Genomic DNA, 17,370 nt, shown 5'->3' on the forward strand with positions numbered 1-17,370 from the left:
TTTTGCCAAATTATTGGTAGCTCAAAGTTTAAAGCTGAGATAATCAATGACTTGTCAACTATTCATTTCATCACCCAAATATTGATGGGAGAATAACAAAAAAAGGTGAATATTTACTTAAATGAGAGTAAGCTGTATTTCTTGACTTGTGGACCAACTAGTCTTGTACTTTAAGAATAACTGATTGAACACAAAACTGATCATTTAATGAAGACAATAATTGACGGATGAATCAAAAATAAAATGAATCGTTGTCTCACCATATACATATTTATTTTTTTCATAGGTTTACACTTTTTTTTTTTCTCAATTAAATTATTTTTAACAATATCATTATATCGATTTCAACCATATTGCCTAGCCATAGCTTTGAGTACACAGAACGAAAAATGAAGCACATTTGTCTTTACTTTAAATCAATGCAGTATACAGTATTGATCAAACAGCAGTGTGTGAGTGTGTGTGGTTGGGGGAAGTTGGCAGTTGAAGATATTATCAACGTCATATCAGTCAGACAGTTGGGCTATTATTATTATTACTATTATTATTGTTGTTATGATAATGTAACGTTGACAGTGATGTAATGCTAAATAACACATGCCCAGTACGGTGAAGGAAACCGTTGAGTTGATTGAGAACGTTTTCTTCACATACAAAGTGATGTTGCACAGCACTGATTCTGAAGTCAAAGGTCTTTCAGGATTAGACACACACGTTGTTATGCTTCATATGGTTCAATGCTTTTTTTTCAGTGATTTAAAAAAAGCTTCCTCATGATCTCTGATAACTATACTGTTTGGTTTGGGAAGCCAAGATTTGTCTGCTTGGTGCAGCAGTAAAATAATGAAAGAAATGTGGGCACAGCTGCACGCACGCACACGCGCACACACACACACACACACACACACACACACACACACACACACACACACACACACACATACCATGTATACATCACTTCAGGGGACATTACATTGACTTACATGCATTTCCTGGAGACTTATCCTAACCTTAACCATAACCAACACATGCTTAACCCTAACCCTTACCCTTAACCTTAACCTTACCCTAATCCTAAACCTAACCTTAACCAACACATGTCTAACCCTTAACCTTACCCTAATCCTAAACCTAACCAAGTCTTCACCCTAAAATTAATGATTCCCCTCATGGGGACCTCCATTTTGTCCCCATAAGGGAGGCGAGTCCCCACACGTGACTGTGTAAACAGATTTAGGTCCCCACAAGTATAGTAATGCTAGGCCACACACACACACACACACACACACACACACACACACACACACACACACACACACACACACACACACACACACACACACACACACACACACACACATGCACGCATAGTATCACGAGTCCAGAGGAGAGAGAGTGGATCGATCCAAAGACAGTGGGTCTGGTTGATATCTCCGCTCCTCCCTCTCTCCTTCTTCTCTTCTGCTCGCTTTTCCAGTTTTTCTCCCTCTGTCTGTTCTGTCTCTTTTCTGCGGCTTCACTTTTTTCTTTCCCTTTTTTCTTCTTTCCTTTCTTCGTCTCCTCTGTTTTTCTCTCCCTTGTCTACACGCACACACACATGCGCACGCACGCGCGCGCACACACACACAGACACACGGAGTAATGAACACCTCAAAATCCAAGGCACGATCTTGCTATGGCCTAGTTTTAAGAGCTTCCAATGTCACGCGAGTAAAAAATAGACTTGCGGAAAACAATATTGAGATCGGCGGTAATAGAGCGGGATCAGTCGGGCTCCTCCGAGCGTGGCGGTTTTGGCATGACTTTAGTCTGAAGACGATAATCTCGCCGGCTGGCCTGTTTTCGGTGCACAGGTGGCTGCGTTTGAGCTCTCTGGGGTAAAGACACACTCCTTAGTGGTGATCCAGGGGTCAGAGCACTCCGCTGTAAACACTGGAGAGATCACAGAACATTAACATGGTCGGTGTTGTCTTTATGAAGTTGTTGTTGTTTACAGAATCATCATATCAAGCTGGATTTAGTCCGTTTAGTTTTGATTCGTTCAATGTTCAACATTTCTGTTTATCCGGGAAAAGGGGAGAGTGTGTGTGGCATAGTATTTTTCCTTTAAAAATAAATCATTTTCATTGGCTGTGATTCTCAACCATGAAGCATTACAAACCATTGTTTAACTTTATAAGATAAGGAACTTTTTTATAAGGAATATTTTATTCTTTTCATTCCCCTATTCCTCAGTGGTTGAGATAGTAAAGGTGGTCTTTTTTGTGTGTTTATATCCTCCTTCCGCATTTTTTATCGTAGGTTTATATCACAACTCTAGCTATTTTTAACTGTATTTAATTGTAGGCTGAATTGCTAATCGATAACATTTTAATATTGGAAAAATGTGTTGAGTAAGAGTGAATTACATTAGTTTAGTTAAAGCTTTCAAATGAAATAGTTTCGGGATCAGCATCAAATCAGTTTGATTGGTACAAGTAATCAAAAATTGAAATCATTTTCATCCTAATTTATATTCTGGTGGTTGTTTTATTTTTCTTCTGTTGACACGGTTTATGTGAGGTTGTTTCTTCTTCTCTTGGGCAATGTGGTGAAAACGTTCAAAATGTGATATTATTTCTTAGTGTCCACATGCGACAGTATTTACATTCACCTACAGATATCTCAGCGAAATGAATGTGAATACCAATAAGAGTTTCTCCTAATCAGTTGAGAGGAGTTGGGGGGTTATCCCCTTATTAAAAAAATATCAATTTTATGGATTTTTATTCAACATTAAATTGGACTTTTTGCGCAGCGCTCTTTTTACCTCCACATCAACCTGGTGTGTGGTGAGGAAAGATGGCAAATTACAAATCAGTCCGAATAATCTCTTTTGCTGGGCTCCTCCTGCTCAATCAGTGCAGATCTTCTAAATCTCAGACCCACTACAGTAGGGTCTCCACTCAAACACAATAAAGTGCAGTTTGAATAATCATTGTCCAGCTGCTCAGTCTTTGTTTACGTGTTTTCTCCGGCATTTCCTTCGCTAAATGGAAGGGCTAAATGCAGTTTGTATTGATCCATTAGGTGGCCATCAGCTTATTGATCCCGCTCTGACCTGATCGAAGTTTGGCCAGTGTGTCGATTGATTAAATGATAATTGCGTGTGTGTGTGTTCTCTGCAGGCGAGGCTGTGGGAGGAAAAGGAAAGGGACCCCCATGAAAGTCTTTCTTACACACACCGAGGAAGAGTGTGTGCCTGAACGCAGCTTTAGCCCAGGTGTGTATTTCTGTGTGTTGGCTTGCCATATTCTTCTTGTGTGTGTGTGTGTGTGTGTGTGTGTGTGTGTGTGTGTGTGTGTGTGTGTGTGTGTGTGTGTGTGTGTGTGTGTGTGTGTGTGTGTGTGTGTGTGTGTGTGTGTGTGGTGTGTGTGTGTGTGTGTGTGTGTGTGTGTGTGTGTGTGTGTGTGTGTGTGTGTGTGTGTGTGTGTGTGTGTGTGTGTGTGTGTGTGTGTGTGTGTGTGTGTGTGTGTGTGTGTGTGTGTGTGTGTGTGTGTGTGTGTGTGTGTGTGTGTGTGTGTGTGTGTGTGTGTGTGTGTGTGTGTGTGTGTGTGTGTGTGTGTGTGTGTGTGTGTGTGTGTGTGTGTGTGTGTGTGTGTGTGTGTGTGTGTGTGTGTGTGTGTAGCTGTGTGATTGGTATGGGGGTGGAACGTGTGCAAGTGAGTGTGACCTACTTTTGTGTGTGTGTGAGTGAGTGTGTGTGAGTGTGTGTGAGTGCGCTTCAATGTTCCTCTGTGTGTGTTCTTCAGGAGATGAGGTGATGACCTTTGTGTGTGTGTGTGTGTGTGTGTGTGTGTGTGTGTGTGTGTGTGTCCAAGCATACTTGTATTTAATCCTTTTATACTGACTGTTGCTCTCAGGTGATCGTAAAGAAGCAGCAGAGAACCAACGGCTGGACGGGCCTTTCTACAACGCAGAGCTTGCTCCTCACCACTGGTCAGTACACAATTGTGTCGTTTTTTGGGCAGAATAAATAAATGTTATTTAATTTATTTAGAGATAGAAAAAAGCTGATGACTAAATTACCTACTAAGATAACTAAGGCTAACATGTTTGAACAAAAATGGATGATATACTTTTTTGTAAAGTACATCAAAAAAACTTCAATTGCAAATTGCAGCCTTATTTTCTTCCTCTGAAACTATGAAAACATGCTCTGTGGTAACAACATTAGTTGTTACGTTCGATCTTCTTCTCTTTGTTTATTTGTTGTTCTTTTTACTGATGCATATCACCACCTATTGTACCTAGTGTGCAGACGCTGCACTAAACAGTATGTGGTTTTTGTTGACAAAAAGGATTTGTCTAAAGGCTTCTTCTTTTATTTGGCTTTTAGACTTAGCTTTGTCTGAGAGCAGCACTTCTGAATCTTTCCTCATCACTCTCCAAATCTGTTGGTTTTCATATAATCAGGCTGATTTAAAAAAATGCTGTTAAATATATGAAAATGTCGGATAGTCAAATGAGCAGCACTGTGAGGGCGAGGAAATCCCTGCCCTGCAGCTCTGGCAGGAGCTGGTGTGTGGATTCTCACTGATAGATTTACACTTCATCCGAGCATCCCCACAGCAAAGAAGTGGCTAGAAGACAGTAAATAAATTACATCATAACAATAGTGCTGTTCTTCTTCTTCATATACCTTGATTAAGAAGCACCATTGCATCAGGTTGTTACAAATAATTTAATAGTGATGGATATTAAAGCCACTACCAACCTATAACGATGGTTAATTACCACATCAATCACATCACCAGGACTGCCTTTTTCCACCTCAAAAACATTGCCCGACTCCGCCCATCACTCTCCTCTCTCTGCTGCTGAAACCCTGATTCATGCATTCATCACATCACGACTCGACTACTGCAATAGCATCCTCTACTATGGCATACCATCCAACCTCCTCAATAAACTGCAACATATCCAGAACTCTGCTGCCCGCCTCCTCACCCACACCCGCTCCAGAGATCACATCACTCCCGTCCTCCAGAACCTCCACCGGCTCCCCGTCCGTCAATGAATCGACTTCAAAGTCCTCCTGATTACTCACAAAGCCCTCAACAATCAGGCCCCCCCCTACAGTACCTCACAGACCTGCTGCACCACCACACCCCTTCCCGCTGCCTCCGCTCATCAGAAGCCAACCTCCTATCCATCCCACATCAATCACTGGACCTGGGGGGACAGAGCCTTCTCGGTCGCTGCCCCCTCCCTCTGGAACTCACTCGCCCAACCCATCAGAGACTGCACTGACCTCACCACCTTCAAAACACTCACCTCTTCAATCTGGCTTTTAATGTGTGATTGTTTTTGTGTTGCTTGATTTTAATTTGACTTTAACTATATTTATTTGTTGTTCTTTTCTTTTCACTATCTTTGTAAAGCGACTTTGAACACCTGTAAAAGCGCTAACAAAATAAATCTATTATTATTGTTATTATTATAATTTATTCTTTTTCTGAATAAGTTATGAATCATTCATGCAAAAAAAGATTTTAAAAAAAAACCTCCACATTTTCCAGATCCCAAATCTCCTTAACAAGAATACAAAGAAGTGTAAAAAACAAAAGAAATATCTTTGAATTTACAATAAATTATAACAGAAAAGAAAAAAACACTAGGATAAATAAATAACCTTTTTGTCAGATTAATGAATCCAACAATGAATGAATAAAATAAACAACTGCATTATATTGTCTGATGAAGGTGGTGAATCTAACCTTTCTCCTCACCTCCAGCTCTCCATCAGCTCAGACTCATGATAAAGTCTCCTCCGGACCCCGGACCGGCTCCTGCTCTGCGTCTACCCCAGCTGCTGCGGCCTCCTCTGCCCCCCCTGCACCGGTCCCCTCTCTGTCCCCCGCCTCCACGGCCCCGGCAGCACCCACCGCCTCTGCTCCGGCCCCAACAACCAGCCCGTACCTCCCCTCTCCTAACTGCCGCATCCGAGAGGTCCACTGTGGCAGCCAGGTGCGTCTGGTGGTCATTGCCATCCGAGACATCACCAAGGGGGAGGAGATCACTGTGGACTATAGCCTGACGGAGTGGGGGGAGAACCTGGTACGTGCCTTTGAAAACTGATACACACACCACACGCAAACACATGTCTCTGAAATGTCACGACACAACAAAGTAGACTTTTCAACCTGCTGTTTTGTGACGTGTCGTGCATTTAGATTGTTCTTCCTGATAGATTAAGGTAGACAACCTGAACAACCCTCTGATATTTCCCATGCAGCTAGTGTAAAGAAGTTGGAGAACATTTTTTACATAATTTCATCTAAAATCAAGTGTTGAAATTGAAAAGCAAACCTGACTCACCATTTTACACAAACGGAAGCCTCAATAGACCTGAACACAATCCATCCACAAGACATTATGTTTCTGATTAAGCAGAGCTACATGTAAGCTCTCGCACTTATTTAAATTTGTTCTAAATCTTACCTAAACTTAAACCTATTGGTTAACTAATTTGAAGCTCAAATTTTTGTTAATTCTGATCCAAAACCTGTAACTTCGGCCAAGAAATAATCTCACTTTTGTTCACCTGTCTGTCCTTGTCTACTACATCAAGTATAAAAATACATTTTATACACTCCATATGTCTGATAACTTCAGGTACACAACCGTATGTGCTTTCACCAGTGTTGGGCAAGTTACTTTTAAAAACTAACTAGTAATAGTTATAGTTACTGCTCTCAAAAAAGCAACTAGTTACTTTATTAGTTACTAAATTATAAAAGTAACAAGTTACTTTACTTTAAAAATAATAACAATACAAATATGTATTGGTGGTGGGCGTTGCCATGTATGTGTGTGTGTTAGCAAGTGTCTGTGTATTTTCCCCATAAGGCAAGACCCGCCCAACTCTGCCTCTGATTGGCTTACCCTGAAATGTTACCCCGCGTTAACCAATCATCACTCCTCTCTGGTCACTTTCTCTTTTCCATGGTACTGTGAGAGGACATCGCTGTATTCGCCTGTAAGCTACATCCGCAGGGAGATTCGGTTCAGTTCCATCACATAATGTAACGCAGTAACGCACCCATTTAAATCACAGTAACTATAACGGCATTACTGAATGGGAATAGGTAACTAGTAACGCTATTAGTTACCGCAAAAAGGTAGTTGCGTTACAGTAACGCGTTAGTTTGTAACGCGTTGGTCCCAACACTGGCTTTCACACACTGCTGATCAGCTTCACACACACACACACACACACACACACACACACACACACACACACACACACACACACACACACACACACACACACACAGCTGCACACACTAAGCAAGGCATGGGGTTACCATGGTGATGGTTGAGCTCCACTTCTCACTCCACCTATAGTGCTTTAGCAACAGTAACCATGGTTATACCAAGACATCTGCTCCTTTAATGGATGTCACTTCATCGGATCAATTTTCTCAACAAAATGATGATAAGAGAATCCGTTTAAGGAAATGAAATTGACAGCAGAGGTTGAGGTGAGGCCTCGGTTGCTCACAGCCATATAATTATATGTTAAAGTTGGAGCAGACATGTTTTTTGGTTTGATCCATCAGTATGGACTAAATGGTGATTATACACAGTAATGGTTGTAGGATAATGACGCTATCAGAGTTCACATTGTTTCCCTAAAACATTTCTGTCTGCCAGCTGGTGTGAACTCCTGGGAAAATATAGACTCAGTTAACGGGATAAAGGAAGTGTGTCAAGCGATTCTCAATCAAAACAGGAAGAATATAGCACTTTGTTTTCCACCTGAGGCCGCTATCCCCTAACCCCTAACGGTATCAGTGCAGTAACTACCTCAAGTAGGGGAAATGGAGCAACTGAGGAAAATATAATGTGTCCTGACAACGCCATACACTTATCTGAATATTGTTTAGTCCTAAAAATATGATTTGGCTGCAGGCAGAGGAGCTGTGGACTGTGATTACAGCTTCACCAACAATAATACCACATAGAAACACTAGGGGGCGGAAAGTGACAACGTTTCAATGTATTCCAACCTTAAGCAATGTGTTTAGCTCACACAGTGTTTGAGAATATCCAATCTTTTCCTGTTTGTTTGGTTTGTCAGTGAGTTTGAGTCCTTATGGTCCTCTGTGCTGATGACCTGCAGCGGACGGGTGGCGTCCTGCTCTCTGATTGACAGCTGAGGCTGATAGCAACAGTAACTAACAGTGTGCTGGTTTTAACGTGACTGCTTTGTGTCCCACAGAGTTTCCGTGGTCCTGCGTCTCCAGCACAACACGAGTGTATCTCCGACAGTGAGAATAACAATAATATCAAAAAGGTAAGAAAAAACACACTTTTCCCTAAAAGCACAGTTAGACTGACAAAACATCCGTTTTACTAATTTAAGAAGTGACCATTAGACAATGAACACTATTAATTGTAGACAACCTGCTCCCTTCTAAACAGTAGACACAGTTAGTGATCAGCTGGTGAACATAATGAGCTTTTAACTAGTTCCCCATATTCATGATATTCAGATAATGATCATGTCATTGTAGCAAAGTAGCCACACATACATATCATTTTAAGACACAACTTCAACTTGAGATATTTGGTTGCTTTGGAAACTTTTCCATCTTCATCAGAACATAAAATCTGTGATTGTCAGCTGTATTTGGAGGTCAACTAAACTACATTTATTTCTGTTTACAAAGAATCAACCTACACTGTTTAAGAGACTATTTTAAATATAGTGAATACATGCATTGCATTTGATAATGAATTATGCTATGCAGTAAGCTTCTCACAACGATTACTCCCTATCACTGCGCTGTAAAAAGCAGCACTGATTCTGAGCAAACTGAGTATTAGTGAGTAAATGTAGATGCGGTTGTAATGCGCCACAGTGCCTGCAGGATGCCACATGTCTGGATGTGGGTGGACAACACTAATGTTGGACTCAACATAATCATTATAATAAAGTTTTACTCCCCCTGTTCTGGATAATTGTTTTATTATGTGTAATAATGATTCAACATATCATCAGCTTTAACTCATTATAGTAAAGCAGCATACAGTAAGTAACCTGCTGTCTGCTGTTTGCCACACATGCTGTGCCGACAAATGCAATAAACACCACTGATTCTCTAGCCGGTGATTCATTTTTGCTTATTGCTTTAAAATGAAACAACTCTCCCGACTGTGCATCTAATTACACTGATCCAGTTTGTAGCATGGTGGGTAGTTAGTTTAAAGATCCCAGTGGTTTACATTGACCACTGTGGGAATCAGGGACCAGACTTCAGGAACACAAATCTGGATTCAAATAAGAAAAAGAAAATATATTGAAAAAGTATTTTATGATATATTTTGTATTATGTTAATTTTTGCATTGAACACTCTGAATACTTTAACGGTCACTTTAAAGGTGTGCAAAACCCACTTTTTCATGTTTAGGTCTGTGTAAAGAGATTCTGAAAGTTTCAGGAAAAAAGATTCTCTCACTTTTTGTCCTGATCCATTTCTATAAAAACCTGTCTGAAAATGAGCTGATGATCTGGGCGTAGGGAGGGGCTCCTTATTTTCATCTAAAGTAACAGACACAGAATCAGCACTTTTGAAACAGGGCTGAAACAGAGGGGATTATGGGATGCTACAATGATGTGTTTGGTATTTGGAGCCTAACACTTCAGAGACATGTTTTGTATATATCTGAGACCTATTCTATATCGATGAAAAACAGTATATAGGGGACCTTTAAAAACACCTCCGGACATCAGGTGACATGTTCTTTTTTTCACTTCCCTTTCTCTCTGTCTCACTTCCAGGAGGAGGAGCCTCTCTCCGTGTCAGCCCAGCATCGGCAGCAGCAGCAGGAGTATGTCACCCCCTCATGGTCCCTCTCCCCCTCCTCCTCCCCCATCTCCCACTCTGATGCCAGTGACTCAGACTCTGCAGAAGAAGACAACGCAAGCCCTCGCGGCCGGGCACAACAGCGGCGCAAGAAGAGGCGCAACACTCCTTCAAAGATAAAGACCCCCCATCGGACACTAGCCGGGCGGTCTTCGCTGGCTTCGCCCAACAGCATTCCTCCTCACAACCGCCCGCTTTCTTCATCCCACCCTCCAGCGCAGTCCTCCTCTCCCTCCTCCTCTTCTGCTAAGCTTGTGTTCAAAGCTCCGGCTCCACATGGCTCTATCACCAAAGGCATCAGCAGCGCAAACGCCCCCAGAGGCGTGTCCATAGACGCCATGCGGCAAACCTGCGAGCACTGCGGACGTCACTTCCGCTCCCTGGGCCGCCACTTGGATAAACACCATGCCCACCAACCAGAAGTGTGCTCCGCCCTCGTGGAGCGCTACACACAAATGCCCCGTCTGCATCCACAGAGCACAAACCCTCCCACCGCGCACACACACTCTCCGCAGGACTCAAAGTCGCCACAGAGCGAAAGACAGAGTTCAGAACTTCCGCAGATTGGCGCCCAGGACCTCTCCATGCCTCCGCCCACTCTCACAGCAGCTAACCAATCCCCTGCCTCCTCTGGGAGAAACTCCACCTCTCCGGTGCTGACTCCTCCACAAGGACAGAGCGCCGTGCCGGTGTCCGTGCTGAAAAGAAGCCTCCCCCCTGTGGCTGTGACGCAGTCCAGGAGGGGATCAATGGGGATGATGGAGACGGAAAGACAGGGGGAGGAGGGAGAGATAGAGGAGGAGGAAGATGATGATGTGGAGGTCGTGGAGATAAAGAGGCCCAAGGAGGAGGAGGAAGATCTTGAGGTGGTGTGCCCTCAGCACTTCATCAGCAATTTGGCCAAAGAGATGGAGCCACCAAAAGAAGAGGAGGAGGAGGAAGAAGAAGAAGAGGAGAATGGAGTGATGGAGGTGGAAGATGAAAGTGGGACAGACGAGAAGGACAAGGATTTGATGAGGTAACTTTACGACTTTTCCTGCTTTGTGAGCAAATCTGTAGGATGATTATTTTATAATACATCACTTTGTTTACAAAGTGAATTGTTCAACCAACAGTCCAAAACCCAAAGAAGTATAATTTACTCTCATGTTTTACAAAAAAACCCATCAAATTCTCAAATGTCACATGCTTAAACAAGTGATCCACATTTTGGTTTATAAAGGTTATCATTTAATTATTAGAACAGTTGCAGATAATCAAAAGAATTGTTATTTGCACAGATATCATCTAATATTTCCCCTCTTGCCGGACTCTGTTGTTACATGTTAGCTCGTACTTTAAAACATTGACACAGTTAGACTGTAGGATACTGTAACAAACCATTAAGTTGTTCCAAGTTATTTGAACTAACACTATAAGAATGAATAACTAACCTCATGTTCACCACCTCTCTTCCTCCAGTGGTTCGGGGCGTCACCACATGCTGCCCCTCCTCTCGTCCTTGTCCTCTCTGGTGCTGTACCTCCGGCGGCTGCAGCACTCTGCCTTCCTGTCCCTGTCCCGGCAGCTGCAGTCGGCCGAGGCCTGGCGCCTGCTGTGCCACTCCAGCCTGGCCCTGCTCATCCTGTACAACCGCCGGCGTGAGTGTGAGGTCTCCAAGCTTTCCATCACAGAATACCACGCTCGCATCACTCCCCAGTGCCCGGTTCCTGTCCCACCGGGGGCCCCTCCCGCTCTCACTCCCTTAGAGGCCTCCCTGTCCCCCTTCGAGCGTCTGGTGCTTCCCCACCTCCCCAGAGTCGGGGTCCAGGGTAAACGAGGAAGAGTCCAGCCCCTCATCCTCCCGCCTCACTGCGAGCCCTGCCTGGAGCTCCTCCTGCAGACGCGGCAGGATGTGGGAGTCGACCCTGCAAACCCGTATGTCTTCGCCAGGCCGTACCACTCCCCCGCCACGCCGCTGCGAGGCACCGACCTCCTCCGCAGCCTGGCCCGCTCGAGTGGCACCCGCAACCCCCGAGCCCTGACCCAGACCAGGGTCCGCCGGCAAGTCGCCATCCTGACGCAGCTGCTGCTCCTGGGAGAAGGAGAGGAGCCCGGGCAGCCTGGAGGCAGCGCTGTGGAGAGGCTGGAGCACTTCCTGGAGAGGGAGTACCATGTGACACAGAACTGTGCTGGAATTGGACAAGACCCAGGCCTGATGGGCAGAGTGGGCAGAGTGGTGCTCTGCGGAGAGAGAGATGGAGTTCTCTTCAGAGGAATGAGCCTGAACCACATCTGCCTGGAACTGGACGGTGAGTTTTTCTAATTGAATGTGTCTGTTTCTGTGGTCCAAAACACGCTGTCTCTTCCCTTCCTTCATGGTGTCAAACATCCCCGGCTGGAAGAGGATTGCAAACCTTCTTCCAGTTTTGAAGGATGTTTTTCTGTGTGTTGACAAGCTGTTTGTTAAGGAAGAAGCAAAGCAGTGACAGATTTTTCTTCTACCTTCTCGCCTCCTCTCCAGTAATGTCAGGAAACTCTGCAGACTCGTACTCGGAGGGAGAGTCTGAAGGGGAGCAGACGAAGGAGAAGCCCGACGCACCCCCCCCTGCCCCTGCCCCTGTCCCTGTCCCTGTCCCTGCCCCTGCTCCCACCCCTACACCTACCCTGCTGTATGTCAGGAAGGGCAAGAACAACGGGCGGGTGGGCCGACCTAAGAAGCTGAAGAACAGCCAGCCAGCCCTTCCATCTGCTCCACCTTCCTCCACACACCACAGCCGGGACTCAGGACAGCCCAAATCAGGTTTGTTAAGGTTTTAATAATAGGTGTAGTTGCCAAATAATGATTTACCAAAACAAAGGAATGTAAATAAATATAAGGTGCATGTGAGATTTAAATGTACACTGCATTTATGTCCAAATAACCCCAAAATAGACTCAATACAAATTATAATGTTGAAAAAAGTGGAAAAGAAAAGAATAATATATTTGTGTGTGGAAAAAAGTAATACAAATATAGTTTTTATGACACACTATACTTTGACTTTTGACTCTATGACTTTTTAAATGACATATTATACTATAACAATGCTAAGTCATAAATAAAACTATAGCGTGTAGTAGTTAAATTAACTTTAAATGGTTAGCTGGTTGATCTAGTTAAAGCAAATCTACGAAACAAGTGGCCATGGTATGCAAGTCATAAAACACTGTGAGGTGTCTCTGTAAAAAAGACTGATGATAATGTGTTTTAGGAAACTATGCAGGAATCTAAAAAGCAGATCTTAAAGATATATATATATATATATGTAGACTGTGAGCAGTGGTGGGGGTCAATGAGAGGTATCACTTGCATTGTGTAAAATGACAGAAGCTGTTGACACACATGTTCACGTTTCCTCTCATCTCTCCTGTGTAGGAAAGCGAGGCGTCCTGAAGCGTCCCTGGTCAGAGGCGGAGCGGGCTGCGGTCGAGGAGCACCTCACCCAGAACATCACGGATCTCCGGGTCCCCGCGAAGGCTGACTGCGAGCGCTGCCTGCAGCAGTGCCCCCTGCTGGTCAGCAACCACCGCGACTGGAGGGCCATCAAGTTCTACTGCCACAATCGCATTCAGCTGCTGAAGAAAAACCAGCGTCGGGAAATCGAGCCCCTGGCCCTCATTGTCTGCTGAGAGGAGAGAGGGTTCGGGGAGGCATCAGAGCAGATTCTCAAATGGTACCCTGCTCCCCAGCAAATGCACTAGTCTTGAGAGGACGGTCCTAAAAGTTTCACTTCTCGTAGCCTGGTTTGGTTCTGACACGGCTTTTTCATTTGACACATGATGGCGTTTTTTTTATTTGAGCCACACAAGAACAGAAATCTGAATTAACTTTTTTTGCTGCTCTACTTTAAGGTCTTAAAAAAATGACACTAGTCTTCACAATGCTCCTCGTTTGAGGGACTTGTCAAAAGCGGAGCACTGTGACGGGTCCCGTTTGAGACTTGCGTTGGGGGACTTCAGAGACCATGACACTTGCTCATGATTTGTTGTACATGGACAATTTCTTTATCTCCTTCCAAAACGCATACACTAAAAGGAAATGTAATCAAAGGAGGCAGTGGAGCCTCACAGTGTTGCTGAACGTCGTGAAGTAGCATTAGTGTTCCATGCGCTCGGAGACGTAAATAGGACAAATGGCCCGTGCTGGGGCCACATGTTTCTTAATAGTGACTATATAACTAGAGTAGGCAATACTACTGCTAAGACTAACCAGATCTTCTTATACAACTGACTGTAGTTCTGACAATGGTTTTATTATATTTGGACCATGTGAGGTACTTGTGGAGGAATTAGTTGCTGTATTGCAGTTTTTATGAAGTTTAAATTTAAAGTGGAACGCAGAGTTTCATTAGAGAGACAATTAAACGGCCGCAGAATGTTGTGAAGTTACTTTTGGATACCTAAGATGTTTTGTTCAAATACAAAGTCCAGGAACATGAGGACTGTTTGGAAACCTGTTGCGCTCGACTCATTTTCCCCAGAGGAACAGTTGTTTCTTGTTTCCTTTTGTTTTTGTCTTTTTTCTGCCTGTTGCACATTTGTTATTCAAAGCAGTAAAAAAGGTGCTTTAGGCCAATAAGCTGGATATCACTTTATATGTAGAGAGGAGATTTCCCATGGTTGTGTTAGAAGTTTAATAATAAGTGGGCATTTATCACAGAAGTGATTGTTCTGTCTCCACGTTTATTGCATTGTCTGTGATGTCCTTCCCATCGGTTATAGCTCCTCCTGTCCTGTCCCAGCAACACTACACGGTTTGCAGCTCCACCACATTTTTGATTTATCTTCGGTGTCGCTTAAAATTTGCTTCCCATCGGACTAAAACCTCCATGGAATCTGAAGACAGATACTTGAAGTTATTTAAACCGTTTGCAGACTTGTTTATGTTCTTTTTTGCTCTTGCCTAGCCAGTTACATTGTACATAACAAATATATTATCATTATGCTAACTGGTTGTTCGTGCTAGACGATGTAGCTTTTTCCTTTCTGAGTTATTGCTATATGTAAATAAGCCTGTTTGTAAATAATCCTCAGAGAAACAAAGAAAAAACACAATGTATGACATGCCTTGGTTAATGTGTTATGTTTTTTCTTTTTTTATAAGTCTTATAAAAATGTAAAGCTCTACGTTTTGTGCTGTGGTTCTTTTTTTCCATAGCATTTATTCACAGTTCAGTTTGAAATGCTGTAGTGACTTGTATTGAATCACTTACATGTTTATAATGAATTTGACTGAAAAGATGCTATTCATGACCAGAAACACATTATGTACAGTTTTTATATCCCACATGCAGTTCACTGTAAAGCCACTTGGTGGAGGTGTTGCTTCATAAACCATGAACAGTTTTGAGAAGAAAAAAAACAAAGACCTTCTGAGAATACAAATTCCTGGTAAAGTGGCGCATGTTCAGGTTGATAAATAATATGTTCCTGTGCTGGATGTGATTCATATAGATCACTGTGAATCATCCATAGATATTCTATCTGAGAAAGCAGCACAATGTTATTCAACTTTATGTTGCTACTTTGTAGAGGACTTTTATCAGACGTCCCAGCTCAGTGTCCTTCGGATGAGATTCAATTTAAATAGATCAAGTAATGTAATGTAGGATAAAATACGAGTTTTAATTATTCCCCACGGTCAAACATACTTGTTACAGCAGTTTAACACACAATTATACACACATAGTATAACAAACAAAACCAAAAGGAATACCGTTACAAATTAAAAAGGGAAACGATAAAAAATAAAGCCATGTGCCTATAAACTAATTCCACTTATAAGAAACAAGAGAACAATAAAAACAACAGCTATAAACATATGTTCACATTGTTCCTACACAAGTGAGCCATGATGTTTAATTAAAAATAAACACACACACACACACACACACACACACACACACACACACACACACACACACACACACACACACACATATTGGAAGATGAACTGACTGCTGGAAAACTGGAACCACTTTTCTTCAGTCCTGTGTTTTGTGGTCAATTTGATCATCTCAACAGTCCCCTCCAACAGGGGTCACTGTTCAAGCGGACAAAGTTGAAGGGCTGGCGACAAATCTTATCCTAACATATTTGTTTCAAAGCCTATGACTCATACTATGTGGTTAACTTTCAAAGATGATTTCATTGCATGCGCTGAAAATCAATACATTAAATGTTCCAGGATTGGAAGTGACTTTAAGTCAAATTCAGAGAATTATGGCAATTTCCCTCTCAGTGGAAGTAGACTCTTCAGGCAACAGCAGTGCTTTAAGATAATTCCCCATGTCGACATGGCATCACGTTCACAGTTATTTATACAATTCACACAGATAAAAATGTCATGCTAGAATAAAAGTCAGTGGACCAGGTTTTAAAGATGTATCCTCTGGGAATCATGGACGTCTATTTCAGATTTTGACTACCTACCGGATGGATAGTCAAAAGGTCAAGGGGTCACCAAAGTCAAAATAATGCATTGATTGGGCATCATGGATATGTGCCTTTCATTTCATAACAATCCATCAAATATTTGTAGAGGTATTTCATTGTGAACCGTCTGGCACTGCCCTCCTTGAAGCACTCTGTAAAGGCCCTGTCACACTGTCCCGAAATTGACACCCGATGGACACACGAATATGGAATTGTGAATTTCGCACGAAGATGGCCCCGAACCACACACGAAGGCAACATTTACATTACATTTAAGACATACAACGGCAATGAAAGTACCAAAAACAATTATGTTACAGTACTATGATACTGTACTGATATCTTCAGACTTTGTTCTTTACTTTATCCGTCGTTATATGTAGAAAATATTACGTTTCTCCGTAATGTTGTTTCCATAACAACAACAACTTCCTGTCAACTGTCCTTCAAAATAATATATGATATCCTTTTTAGTTTCACAGAACACAAATTGGGTTATTTACATAATATATTTACATGATTTTGTTGTGCAATAAAACAACCCGATGGACACACGATAAAGGAAATGTTCAAATTCGGCTGTGATCGTAGCAACATCGGGCCATTCGTGAGGGCATCTTAAGCCATCGTATGACCGCTGGTGGAGTTTCTCAGGCTCCGGCAGCAACTTCGTGAGCGGTGGCAAAATCTTTGGCATGCCAAAAAATTGCCGAAGGACCTTGCGAAGGTTCATTTTCGTGTTGAATTCGTGTGTCAATTGTGCCCTTCGTAAGGCCATCGTGAGGGCATCTTGTTATCATCGGTGCCATCGGGCATTCGCCCCGATCAGAGTGAGGGCGAATGCCCGATGGCACCGATGATAACACGAAGATGACACGATTTGACAAGATGTCCTCACGAGTGCCTTACGAAGTTGCCGCTCACTAAGTTGCTGCCGGAGCCTGAGAAACTCCACCGGCGGTCATACGATGGCTCAAGATGCCCTCACGAATGGCCCGA

At 43.0% G+C, this 17,370-nt stretch overlaps 1 protein-coding gene across 1 annotated transcript in view; it reads left to right on the forward strand.

The window, feature by feature from the left end:
• Window positions 1–15,063, forward strand: part of si:dkey-117m1.4 — a 20,785-nt gene extending 5,722 nt beyond the window's left edge. Inside the window, exons 2-9 of the mRNA XM_034211686.1 lie at window positions 3,168–3,262; window positions 3,903–3,978; window positions 5,778–6,099; window positions 8,267–8,341; window positions 9,831–10,933; window positions 11,377–12,206; window positions 12,419–12,697; window positions 13,313–15,063. Coding sequence (XP_034067577.1) covers window positions 3,168–3,262; window positions 3,903–3,978; window positions 5,778–6,099; window positions 8,267–8,341; window positions 9,831–10,933; window positions 11,377–12,206; window positions 12,419–12,697; window positions 13,313–13,566 — 3,034 coding nt within the window. The 3' untranslated portion in view covers window positions 13,567–15,063. The remainder of the gene's footprint in view (window positions 1–3,167; window positions 3,263–3,902; window positions 3,979–5,777; window positions 6,100–8,266; window positions 8,342–9,830; window positions 10,934–11,376; window positions 12,207–12,418; window positions 12,698–13,312) is intronic.
• The last annotated feature ends 2,307 nt before the right edge of the window (window positions 15,064–17,370 follow it).

The sequence above is a fragment of the Gymnodraco acuticeps genome, unplaced genomic scaffold, assembly GCF_902827175.1.
Source record: "Gymnodraco acuticeps unplaced genomic scaffold, fGymAcu1.1, whole genome shotgun sequence".
In the NCBI taxonomy this organism is placed as follows: domain Eukaryota; kingdom Metazoa; phylum Chordata; class Actinopteri; order Perciformes; family Bathydraconidae; genus Gymnodraco; species Gymnodraco acuticeps.